The sequence below is a fragment of the Myripristis murdjan genome, chromosome 13, assembly GCF_902150065.1.
Source record: "Myripristis murdjan chromosome 13, fMyrMur1.1, whole genome shotgun sequence".
Classification (NCBI taxonomy): Eukaryota; Metazoa; Chordata; class Actinopteri; order Holocentriformes; family Holocentridae; genus Myripristis; species Myripristis murdjan.
Window position 1 is genome coordinate 31,720,593 of NC_043992.1, and position 13,475 is coordinate 31,734,067.

Genomic DNA, 13,475 nt, shown 5'->3' on the forward strand with positions numbered 1-13,475 from the left:
AACGACGTCAAGTTGATGTATAAACGTTTTATAAAAGCTTTAAATGCTTTATCTGTGTATGGAAAACTGTTATGTGGATCTGTGGCGGGTAACATGTATGAATCTGACATGATTATGCAACATATGAAACTCTTACTTTCTCTCAAGCTGTTCAACTACTGACCTAGAAACTGAAGTCCTGCCTGTCTTCCAAGTAATGCACACTTAGCAGAGAAGAATAAAGACACGCAGAGCAATTCAATTAACTTCTTTTTATATATCATACATAAGACTGTCTTAATATAATACAAAGGGCATTGTCATAAACACAGCAAAGTCTTGACTAGATCTTACAATCTGTGGATACATGGACTTATCCTTTCCCCCATGCTGTTCAACTCTATAGTGCATGTTGCATGTACAAAAAAGTGATAAAATGTGAAATCAAAAATGAAGGAAAATATTCAAATTAAATAAGAGGACTTTTGATTTCTGTTGGGTGTTAGATATAATGTTAACAAGTATACTCGTTTGTGTAAAACCCACAAACTTAACAGGCTTATGGAAAATGTAACCATTTTTTTTTCAACCATGTGCTTCTCATATAACCAAAAAGTAAGGTTTGTGATGTACATGCACTTACAATATACCCTGTGATTATTATTAAGGTTTGAAGATCTAGCTTTCCCTGTTTGATTCAAACCCTACCTCATAGTGTTGTCCTGATGTAGTCAAGTACCTTTGCCAAAAGGCAAGGTTTTGCCACTAAGAAAACAGGAGTTCCTGCCCACTGAATGGTCACCAAATTGACAAACATAATCAACATACCAGCAGGAGCAAGGTAGTGAGTTCTATACTTCCTTTATTAAAAAAATATAAATATATACATAAATTCTATTTCAACTATTAAAAAGGGGCTGCATTTCATGACAACTGCTCTAAATAAGAGGTCAATCAGCATGATCTGAAATAGGCGCACACTTACGAGTCACTGCAGTCAATTTTTTTTTTCTCAGTCTTTATTTTGGAATGTTTAGTACCAGTATGAGTGCCAGTAATAAAACAACTGGCTATTTCTGAATGTCTCAAATTCTGTGGGTTATGAAAAATGATTGCAAATTTGCAATTAACCTTGACATCCAGATAAAACCCCAATCTCATTATAGGTAGCTTTGCATTTGTGTTTGTGGAAATACCAAGCATGATTTCTCCTTATGATAGTTTCTCTGAACTGACAAGAAAATGACCTGTGCCCTGCCCTCAATCTGAAAGGTTGTTGCGGGCAGGTTTTTTTTTTGTTTGTTTGTTTTTTTTTTCTTTTTTTCCTTTTTTTGTAATTTCAAAGTTGATAAAATGAGCAACAGAAAAAGAAAAGCACTTCAAAATCCCTGATACAAAAAAAATTTAAAAAGAAAAAGAAAAAGAAAAAAGAAAGAAAAAAAGAAAAAGAAAAAAAATCTGGTTACTGTAATGTTGGGACATGCATGTCTGCCTAAGCCAAGCATGTGATTGTGGGCTGACGGGCACCCTTTCCCTTTGAATAGGACAACAATCATGGGGATCTGCCCTACCAAATCAGAACAATACCATTCAAAACAAATTCTGATTTGCCACAATTATCCTTACCCTGCCAGGACAATGATATAAAGTCTTGTTTCATGGCAGAAACTAGCGAGTTGACCAAATGATGTATGAAAGGCAGCAAAACCCTTTGAAATAGTATGATGGGGGCAAAAGAAAAACGACGACACAGAAATAGAACGCATTAGTCTCTTTTTTTTTCTTCTTTTTTTCTTTTTTTTTCTTTTTTTTTTTTTTTTTTTAAACCATCAGCTTCTATCTTGCTACTCCGGAGCCTGCAGAGTAACTACCAAATTCTCTAACATACCAAAGTTTTAAAAGACTCCCAAAATAATCTACCAATTAATATGGAAACAGTTTTGGTAAAACATTGCAAACAAATCTGGCCAGAATACACAATAGCCAACGGTCTCAACAACGGTCTCCAGTTTTGCTAAAGTAATATATTGCAGCTGTTTTGTATTGACGTTAAAATAAGATCTTAATAAACTTTGCGTCAAAAGTGGTGAACTGCTACATTATTGGTTACAGACACCTATATGCTATAAAACAACTGCTTTGGTATAAAAACATATCCAAAGGGAAAATAAATTCTTGTAAAATTCACAGCATAATTTGAGGAGAAAAAAGGCAGTCACTTAACTCATTTTTTTTTCTTCAGTTTCCATGTTTTGGATGGAGAGACTTGTGCAGGTGGTTCTGATGAGGAACTACATGCAAAAGGGAAAAGTAACAAAAACATAAAAGGGTAGACTCTGGAATAGATAGTTCTTTCCACTGGAAAATCCTTAATCAGTGAATAAGATTTTCAAGGAAGTAATGTTTAGGAGGTTGTTGTGTACAATAAGACCCTGTTATGTGGGGCCCTGCTGAAGAAGAAATCTTTGTAGAGAAAGGCCTCAAATTACCATTCTTGTTTACTTTTTCTATGTTGTTTTAATTTCCTTAAAGAATTAAGGGCTGTCTAGAGAGAAAAATAGAGAAAAGCCATCTTAATTCAAATGATAATGTCCAGCTCCATTCCATTTCCAAGTCCATGAGTCATAAGGCCAAAGGGTTATCTAAGAACCAGCCACTGACTGTTTTCCTCTCACTGGGCTGGATCCTTTCGTCTCCCGAGCCCACTGCTGCTCTCGTCTGTGCCAGGCCCCGTCGCAGCTTGCAGGACTACGGGACCTCTAGGCCTGAGGGGTGGTGCTTCCCTATCCCCCAACCCAGCCGGTGACAGTATCCACCCGCGGGGTCTCCTCTCCACCCGGCCAGCACACGCTATAGGGACTCCACTGCTATGTGCTCCCCTTTTACAGAGTTGCACAATACCGACCAACAAGAAATATCACCGCAAACACTTCCCCTCATTGTCAAGCTACAGGATTTACAAGCAGCTTTTACGTGAAATTTCACTTAAAAAAGGGCAAAATAATTAATAACCAGTGGAACAGTATTGTCAGGCATTCCACGGTTTGAACCGAAAGAGGATGCCAAGCATTTCATCACTGACAGCTACCTGTAAAACAGCTTCAAACTTCACTCTGAAATGCTCCTCAGAACATTTGCCACATAATACCATATGGTGATTACTTGGTGGTTACATGAAATTGGTGAAATGATAAGATGAATGTCTCAATCTTACTATGGTTATTCCGCAGTATTATTTTGTGCCTAATGATTGCAAAAGAAAAACTGATGAAAATTACATATATACTTTTTAACAAAGGTTTTTCTCTGTAATAGCGGTTCAGTGATATCTCCCTTCTGACGTGAGCAGCTTTTGTTCTCAACACACCTTGTAGTAAAAAACACCACCTTAAAAATGACGCACAGGGGGAACACACAGCCAAATGTCAGTGCAGTCACGAGCTGGCCATAGAACTCTGCTGCACACACACTCCAGTCATTGGAGACTCCTCCCGGTCCATACCCTGCCTCATGCCCAGGTGGCCTTCTGCTAGGTAGTGGGCAGGCCCTGTGTTCGTGCCCATGGGAAATGCAGGGTGTGCTGCCATGCCAGTCTCCTGCCGTGGGTTTGAGAAGGCACCCAGCCCCATGCTCAGCCCACCATTCTGACCGAAGTCAAGGGCACCAGCGGGCAAGTGGCGGAGCTGGTAGGCCTGGTTGCCATGGTTCCCAGTGGAAGAGGACGATGTAGAGGAAGAGGAGGCAGAGGAAGACAGGGAGGTCATGGACAGATGGCCATGAACCACCTCCATGGAGTCCTGTGTCGAGGAGCTGTGTGTTGGGGAGGTGTAGTGGCGTGGGCGTGGGCGTGTAGCCATCATCTGCCCGTGATGGTGATGAGGGTGTGAGTGGGGATGCAGGGCCTTAGGGTGCTGAGGGGGAACATGGAAGGTGGTCTCCTGAACTGGGTGGGTCTCTCCAGTGACTGACTCTGGTCCAACGCCACCTCCCCACACCAGCGGAGGGGGGTAAGGCTGTCTTGCCTGTTAATGTCAAGCACATAGAAATCATCACATGTGGCACATGGCCTCTGCCTTTTAAGTATTTAAAGTTGCACATCTACACAAGCATTTTTCAGTAAATAAATGGTAACAAATATAAACAGAATATCCCAACCCATACAGCTAGTCAGTTAAGTTTTTCACTAGTATGCAGAGATATACAGTGTTATTACATGATTACATTGGTTCACATGGAAAACATTTATTTCAGCTTTCAAATAATCCAATCACTGGCAAAATTCCCCTTGGTTTAGTAGCGTTAACTATTTTTGCTGGCATTCCTTTGGAATTTACAAGGTAGTTTGTGATACAAAATGCATTATATCAATCGCTTAATGTGTTCATTCAAATATGATTTTAGGTCTTTTCAGGCCGGCGTACTGACCTGTGGGCAGAGGCTGTCACCATCGATGGCAGGCATGGCCGTGCCGAAGTGCCCTCCACTGTGCAAGTGGTGATGGGTAGGGTCTGACCTCGCTCTGCCACTAGTACTCGTCCCAGATGACCCTCCTAAGGGGTAAACAGAAGTGTCATAAGCACAGCCTTGACATTACATAAACAAAATATTCATGTGTGATTCAACAATAGCACTAAAATATTTACTAAGGCAAAACACTATACTTCTGCAAGTATTACAGTTGCCTTAAGTCTCAAAATAAAATGCAAATTCAAAAGAACTACATTATAGCTTGCATGTTGCTGTGTGGTAGAACAGATGACTACAGCAAGGTGTTAAGTAATACTGTATTCCTATAATGTTTCTCAAGTACACAAGTATTTACACATCGATGGCTTCCACAGCTTGAAATGATGAATAAAGTAACTGGATGCAGATTCAAGTGGCTGTTACCTGAACTAGAGGAGGTGCTGGAGGTGGTTCCTGAAGACTGGGACTGCTCCAGTGCAGGGCTTGTGGACACGCTGCTGCTTGTATTGGTCCCCTCATCCGCAGTCTTCTTAAAGAAGCTGTGCTGCAGGGCATAGTAGGGCTGGATGCGGCTCTTGGGGTCATAGTCCAGCATCCGGAGGATCAGGTCCTTGAACTTCAAGTAGTCAGCAACAGCGTGGCCAGACTCCCCCGCCCGCCGGCCACCTGGACCCCCTGCCTCCACACCCAGGATGGAGTGGAGCTTCCGCGAGGCTGGAGGCTTATACTGCTCAAAGTAGGACACATAGAGACCAAAAGTTTTACGTTGCCACCTGTTAGTTTTATGCCACACCGCTGACACAACTTTAATGATGACAGTGATCAAAATACATTAATTGCATTGATTAGCCACAGACTACAATTTCTATCAGATCAAGAGAACAGCAGCAGGGAAATGAGCTCACCCTTTTGCCATCTTTGGTCTTCTTAACACTCCATGTACCATCCGATAGCTTCTCAAAGAACTTCCTGGCTTTAGGGGCTAGGTCCATTATGTGATTAGGCGGGATACCAAGAACCTCGACTATTTTGTTCATCTGGTCCACCTGTGGAAAGTGTCGATTAAGTTAGCTGCAGCTGCAGTCTGATGAATAAGTGTTCTGCATATCTGCTACATTGTATTCAAACAGTGTTTTGTTTTCAAACCATCAGATGTTATGTTATTTTACTTTGTCAAAATATGTATGTCCAGCAAAGCTGCCAAAACAATTTGGGCATTCTGAAATGTTTTCAACATATAAGCAGTCACATTCAGCCGCAGTAATGATATTTAAGGGTTATGAATTCAACTTCTTAATCTCTGAGATCTAGGGTATATGTAGGGCTAGGATGATATGCAATTTTGAAAAATAGATCTACTGTGACAAAATTATTGAAAACTATCAATATTTTTTTTAATCTATTTACAGTACTATAAAAGTTGTCAAAAGATCATCTGTGTTCAACTGAAATTTTTATTTTTGCCATGGGGAGGCACCACGGCATCCCTCTGTAACATATGAACTTCTTTGTTCTAACAAACAGTTTTTCTGGTACAAGTGAAGTCTTAAATAGTTTTCAATCAGCAATTTAAATGGGCAACCCATCTATTGCAATCCAGTTTTATTTTTAATTTAATTAGATCAGCGTTGGTCATTTTTTTCCTGCCCACACAGTAACAGAGCACTTGTTAATGTGTGGTGCTAGCAGAGTCAATGCTAGCAGAATTAGCCTAACATTACCAGACAATGAAGGATGAGGACTACCATCTTCTCAGCAGGTTTGCTCTGTTACCTTAAGATGATAGTTTTGCAAGCAATATTTTTTACATCATCTTGCTTTTCAAAATGGAGCCACACATCAATAGTAGTGTCCAGCTCCTGGTACTTTTTTTTTTTTTTTTAAAAACAAAAAACAAAAAAAAACAAGCTGTCTGGCGTCAAGGCTCACATGGCATCCAATCACAGAAATGAACATCAACAGTTACTCAGAAAACAAGGGTGGGAGTGTTTTGAAAACTAACTGGCGTTCAGATTTATCTACACAAAATAACAATATGTTTTACTTATTAATAATTTGCCTGTTACTGATTTAAGTGTCGATAGGTGGTACCAGCCCTAGCTAGTAGTCAAATAAGGGCTGTTACATGATTCAGATTACTTTCATGTCTGTCCATGGGGAGGTCATATAAAAAAAATTTCATGTTGTGTAATTCTAATTGAAATTTCTGCTTTTAGCTCTATTTGCTTGTTGGCTTCATGTTTGTCAGTGAACCTATTCAAAATCTGTCTGTTGATATGGGTGTTTCACCGGCGACGTACCTCATTGGCTCCACTGAAGAGAGGTTCTCCAGTGTGCATTTCCACCAAGATGCAGCCCAGGGACCACATATCGATGGCCAGGTCATAGGGCATTCCCAGCAGCACTTCTGGGGAACGGTAGAAGCGACTCTGGATGTATTGGTATATCTACAAAGAGAAACCAAGTACAGTTAGACTACTCCTTTGTCCACTGTGAATCATCTGTTTCTACCTCCGGTTTGTAAATGATCCACCAACATACATTTCTGTCAAACATTTGTTAGTGACCTGGTTTTTCAAAAACAAGCGTTGTTATTGTTAACAGAGGAAAATATTATAGCTAGATACCCTCTGTCCCAGTTGGCATGAGCTGCCAAAGTCCACTATTTTGATGGCACTTCTCTTGGGGTTACACAAGAGGATGTTCTCAGGCTTCAGGTCACAGTGGATGATGCTGAGCTCAGGCGTGGCCAGGAAGAGCAGCGCCGTGCATAGCTGCTGGGCAAACTTCCGGGTGAGGTTGAGCGAGACGCCGCGGAAGTTAGTATTTCGCAGTAGGTCATACAGGTTATATGAAAGCATCTCAAACACGAGGCAGAGGTGGTTCCGGAACATGAAGTGACGCTTGAGGTGAACTGCAAATGAATAAATAAAGTTTAAAAAAAAAAAAAAAAAACTCAGTCAAGTAAGGTAAAACTATTTTAATAAAGTTTGGCAGTGAATAAGTATTTGAGTATTACCTATATAGTATTTCATCTCGGTATCATGTTTGTTCATGAGCTCTAGGAGGCGCACTTCAATCTGGGCTTGATTGAGAAAAGCTTTCTTGTTCTTGATGATCTTAATGGCAACCCATTCCTGCTCTGCGCGGTCATAGGCTTTCACAACCTGAAGGTGCCAGAACAAAGAAAAAAAATTAAGTGTTTAGCCAAGTTAATGAAGAAATGCCATTTTAATCTTAACACCAACATATAAAACACTGACTGTGTAAGGGAAAAAAAACAGGAGATGGGATTAAAACTTTCACAGGTTATATAGAGTAAAACAATACTACTACTTTTTTCTCTATTGTCATCACAGTTGTGGCTCTTTTGATTTCATGTATATTTATGCAAGAGTATGCGTCATTTATATTTAAGCACCTGTCCAAATGACCCTTTTCCTATCAAGGAATCAATCTCGTAGCGGTCCATCCACTTCTCCCCATTCTTGACGATGTAGTCATAGTTATCATCGTCATAGCCATCATTGAAGACCTTCCTCTCCTTTTTGTGACTGGAGTCTTCACCCTGACCCTGTTGGTGCCGTCGCTTCTTTTTTGCATAATACACCTGTAAAATTCAATGCAGAGGAAAACCAAGAGGCATGATCAAACTCAGTGAAAACATTGTGAATTTTTTCTAAATTTTTAATTTATGAATATTTACAAAGTCAATTCTGATTTTTTTTTTTTTTTATAATTTTGAAATAGAGCTTTAAACAAATACTAACCTCATTGATGTGTTTATATGTTTTGATAAGGTCAATGGAGAGCTTCCTCAGGGGAGCTGAAGTTGGGTCACGAAAGCACTGGGGCATGTGCCTCTGAAGTATCAAACAGAAAAATCACATTAACATTTCAGACACATGATCAATATGCAGTGTATTTTTTTTAGTTTAGAAGGCCTCATGCAGAATCTTACAGACCATTCAGTAAATTTGATACAACATTAAATGGCCTGAGTAGAGGAAACATTTGACAAGCAACTAATCTGCCTAGTGATAGCAGTAGAAAGTGATGTGGGCTTGGCGCACAATTTCATTTCACTTAAGTATTAAAACTCTTAAAACATCACACATTAAGACCAAATTAAATCAAACAAAAGGCATGTGGTACTGCCTGCGGGATGCATTGTTCACATTTCTGCATGATAACCTACCTCCAAGTATGTGCAAAACATAGTTTATAGCTGAAAGTATGACTGAGCAGTATACCTGATTGGCAGTGAGCTGTGGTGTCTGGTCGCTGTACGGTAAGACCGTAACAGATTGGTCAGTGCTTGGCTGGTGGCGGTCACTGTACTGCTGGTGCGTATGGGGCATTGGAGCAGCCATCTGAAGACCAGCAGTGTGGAAAGAAAAAGAGGGCGCAAGCCGGACGGACGAAGGTTTGCATGCTGAAGTCTCTCCTCCTACAAGAAATTAACAGTTATGAGTTGCATGTTAAATGCATTCAACATGATACATGGAAAAAATACACAAAGTAGTGAAAAAGACAATCTTCTGGATGTATAACAGGTGCATTTCTTCTTTCACACAAAAGACATCTATGCCCAGAGCATAAGACTGCTAAAAATATAGGCTACTCTGGGCTTCAAGCCTTAATGTGCAGATTCAATATTAATACCCATCAATTACAGCATAACCTGTACAACAGAGCAAATTTCCTAAAAACAAAAAGTGTCTTAATTTGCCTTTAAGGTGGACTTAAGTACATAATGCATTTGTAATACCATGCATGTTGACATTCTGAAGCTCATACTTTTAAATAGACTAAGATTATTCCTAACATGCTGACAGAACAATAACACAAGGATAAATTCATTGCTGAGGGAAATATAAAATTAAATACATTATCTTTTGATTAAAAAAATAGTAATAAATTAAAAACAGCATAAAATGCATCAAATGATGTACAAACAATACAGATATAATAATCATATATCAACCTTTGTGAAGAAAAAGGAGCAAAAACAGTGAGTTTAACAGTAAAAAGGGGTGAAAATAAAACATCTCCACACTGTACAGTGAATCATCCTTCATTTTAAGCCAGAAGGAATCAAAAAATTATTAAATAGCATGTTCAGCTATCAGCATCTCTCACCAGACAACACAATTCACCAGTGCTACACAGTAACCACTATTCAGAATCCCAGCAACAGCACCTAATTAGCATAGCCTATCACCACAGAGATACAGCGTGATTTGGCAAGCCCATCAATGCACAGACCAATCACAACGCAGTATGCAAATAGCCTACTTTTGTTGCCAGGGCAGAGCTGCTCCCATTTTCCAATGAGAAAACAAGAAATAAACAAGAAATAAAATTGAACTTTGGCACACTTAGACGGTGCTTTCAACACAAGAGCCTGACAGCAAAATAGCAGCACAGCCCAAAACCTGCACTCCATCTGAGAGCATTAGAAAGCTGACCCAGCTGTGGAAAAGGAAAAAATACCCATCCAGTAAAAGAAATAAGAAGAGGAAATCAGAGAACATAGTTGAACAGTGACAATAAATTAAGAAAACTAAGCTGTACAATTTAACAGTGTGGTTATAATTTTATATATATATATATATATATATATATATATATATATATATATATATATATATATATATACACCTGACCCTCAAGTGACAAGGATTCAACTACTTACTGAAAGAGGCATGGCATTTTTCCTCAATTTGATAGCCCTATGTCTTAATTAAACAATTATTTAATTCAATACAATTTAATGTGTTACAATTGTCTTTTGCTCTTTTTGAAAACATAGCACTGTTCCAGCACTGAAATGATAAAGGCTGATTTGTCAGGACGACCGGGGTGCCTTTATTTCCTGCTTCCTCAGTTGCGACCTAAAGACCAATGTCAACTAGACTTCCCTCATTTGGAGGTCTCACAACAAATAAGGAAAAAATGCAATCCATGGAAATGTGAAATACTGAAATACTACACGCTACAGAGCTTAATTATGACCAGAAATTGTTTGACTTGTCCCACTTTAGGACACCTTTTAATCTACAAGATTAGATGCCTTATTCAGTGATAACAGTGAAATTATTGAAAGGGTAGAGGAACTGAAGTGTGCCACTCCCCACCAAAGGGTAAAGACTTAATAGCAGCTAACCTGGATGCATCGTCTCCAGTAAAATTTCATATCATCCTGGGAGGAGAGTCCAGCAGCAAACCACAACCCACTACAAAAAATAAAAACAGATCATTATCATTGTGCACCTTTGGTGGGATTTAACTTCATAGTGATTTAACTTTAGTAAAAAAGAAGGGATAGAACACCCCAACAGGAGAAAGTATACACCAAAATTTAAAGAACTGTGCTTGGGGAGAAATAATATACTATCATTTTTTTTTTTTTTTTTTTTTTTTTTTTTTTTAAATATGGCTGAAATTCAAAAATAAAGCAAGCTGCTTATACATTCAGTTGACCCAGGAGTCAAAGGCAGTTAGTGCCTAGACAATAAAAAATTCAAAACACAAAAAGGGGTGAAGCTCTTATTAGAAACTATTAAAAGACACATAATTCAGTCAGGGAGGTAAAGACCAGATACTACATGATAATCAAAATAAAGCAGGATGAATGTTGTTGTGGATTTAATAATACTGGATATCTCCTCTCAGCATGTCCATAGTCAAAACTGATGGAAATTATAGTGGATGTGTGGACCTAAAATCTGTTGCCTGCAATAATTAAATGTTAGTCACAGCCTAACTGACCCAAGTTAAATTACTGTATATGATTATGCAAATGTAGAAAGAAGAGAAAAAGTTTGTTTTGAGCCCGTCAACGTAATACCTGACACCAGGCTAACCGACAAAACTACAGGATGGATTGAACTTCTATGAACAACAAATACTGCCACGAACATCCAAAACTGTACAAGCCCATAAAAAGCACTTAACAAGCGTACTTGTGGCTCTTATCTCCATTGTGGACGCTGAGGTCATTCTTCATTTTCAGTACTGACTTATGAACAGTTCCTTCTGTGGCTTCTATTCATCACGGCATCAACGGGCCTATTTAGGTGTAAATATAGCTAGCTAGCTATTAGTAGCTGTCTCGTATCGTAACTGACGGCTGTAGAAAAATGTCTGAAACAAGCTTATGTTTCATCTTCTCCCACCCCAGTTGATCACCAGAGCCATTCCACAGCCCAACGAAATGTACCCGTCCAAAAATAATTAAAAAGCGATGCGATTCATGTCCACAAGATACCCGAGTAGCTCTGTACTTACAGTTGATGGGGTAGATCTCGTCATGGTTGGGATTTAGAGAGCATATTCAGGGTATTTCGCGTCCTCACTTCCTACATATCCTTCGTGTATGCCTCCAATTCCCCGTGTAAATGACAAACGTACTCAAGCTCACGTTACCGCTAGCAGTCTAACTAGCTAGCGTTACCGTCGTTAACGTTACCTTACAAACTGCGGGACAGGCGAGCATATCTCTCACCAATCCAGCGTTAACGCTAGCTAGTGACGCTATGTTCAGCCAGCGGGGTTGTGGGCCCATTCAGCTGGCTCGTCAACAAGCCAACGTTAACCATTAGCCAGGTTAGCCAAATTAGCTAATAGGCGTTAGCCAGGTTAGCTAGCTGGGCTAATGTGGGATAACGTCTCGCTGTGGAGCTCAAATGACGCCGACAAAAAAATGGATGCAATTAAACATTACACCACTGGCAAGGCGAATGTGGACGTTAGCTAGCACGGCCAACATTTGCCTCAACCGTACAATGACAATCTCACATATACTGCAAGGTTAGCTGTAACGTCAAGCCAGCATGATTCTTAGTCCAAGCCCACACAATCCGCTAGCACCCACAGCTAAACCAGTAACTAGGAAGCTAGTTTCATCCAACCTTAAGGGTAGTTCGCTAAAACACACTGACTAAAAGCAAACGATCCCGCTAGCGTTACCTACAAAAGAGTCGGCACCGCCATGTATCGTTAGTTAGCTGCCGTATCATGAGCTCTCGTTCTCAACTTTAAACCTTCACGTTAACACACACACACACACACACACACACACACACACACACACACACACACAGGTTTGCATACTCACTAAATGCTCAACGTTGAAGCTAATAACGGCTAACGTCAAATATATTGTTTTACAAATGCTCACCTCTGATGGCACGATCTTCATTTAAAGTCCAATAACCTGTATGATGAGGCAACTTATCCAGCTTGAGATTCTCCCCTCCCTGTATGGTTAGCGAGTAACGTTAAACCCGATCCCCCTTCCTCTGACCGGCAAACTCTAAAATAATTTGTCAGCCAGTTTCACCATGCTTTTTATATCATAAGCTTCCACGAACATCGGTGACCAAGGCAACGCTGACTAATATCAGCTGATGACTAGCAACGTGCTATCGTTAACTAGCACGCATAACTTACTAGCTAACCTTAGCAAGCTGGCTAGCTGGTTGACAAAATGAACGCGGCTAACGTTAGCTAGCTACCCTGGCTAGCTCTAGCTTCTTTGGCTAGCCTCAAGCTAACAATTCTAGCTACCGCTAAATAAACGTTGTGCCAAATTCAGATTTTACGCGTCTTTACAATTTCAGCATCGGCCACTTCGATACATATAACCATTCATATAAGATCCAATTATTTAAAAATCACGAAACAGAAATCGTGTCCTCTGATAATTTTGGTTAAGAATTTTGTGTCAATTTTCACAAAATGGCGCGCGGTCCAAACCTGCGCAGTGAACCGGCCCGGTGGACCAGAGACACGGACAACTGAGTTAGTGCGGCGCCGCCTAATTATTTCAACTATGTTAAATAGTTGGCCTCTTGATTTTCTTAATCCGATCCACTCGATGCGTTTCTTTAACCAAAAACGTCAAATGTATATCCAATGACAGCATTATTCCGGCGGGAAGGGAGAACATTTGAAAAGACTGAGCTGGGGAAAAAAACCCTTCTGACAAAATGGCGATGCTCTAGCTTGTTGCCATGGCAACT

At 39.9% G+C, this 13,475-nt stretch overlaps 1 protein-coding gene across 4 annotated transcripts; it reads right to left on the reverse strand.

The window, feature by feature from the left end:
* Positions 1 to 236: 236 nt before the first annotated feature.
* On the reverse strand, positions 237 to 13,475 carry dyrk1ab (dual-specificity tyrosine-(Y)-phosphorylation regulated kinase 1A, b). 4 transcript variants are annotated; one of them, XM_030067592.1, is made up of 12 exons: positions 12,632 to 13,475; positions 10,616 to 10,685; positions 8,700 to 8,896; positions 8,217 to 8,309; positions 7,868 to 8,056; positions 7,466 to 7,613; positions 7,074 to 7,360; positions 6,747 to 6,893; positions 5,352 to 5,492; positions 4,870 to 5,173; positions 4,405 to 4,529; positions 3,414 to 4,001 (listed from the first exon to the last, which is right to left on the reverse strand). In XM_030067592.1, exons 2-12 carry the CDS (start codon positions 10,623 to 10,625, stop codon positions 3,414 to 3,416), a joined length of 2,229 nt encoding a protein of 742 aa, XP_029923452.1. In that variant the 5' UTR covers positions 10,626 to 10,685; positions 12,632 to 13,475. The 4 variants fall into 4 exon arrangements, with proteins under 4 accessions (XP_029923454.1, XP_029923452.1, XP_029923453.1 ...); XM_030067593.1 differs by lacking the exon at positions 12,632 to 13,475 and adding an exon at positions 11,740 to 12,086; XM_030067595.1 differs by lacking the exon at positions 10,616 to 10,685.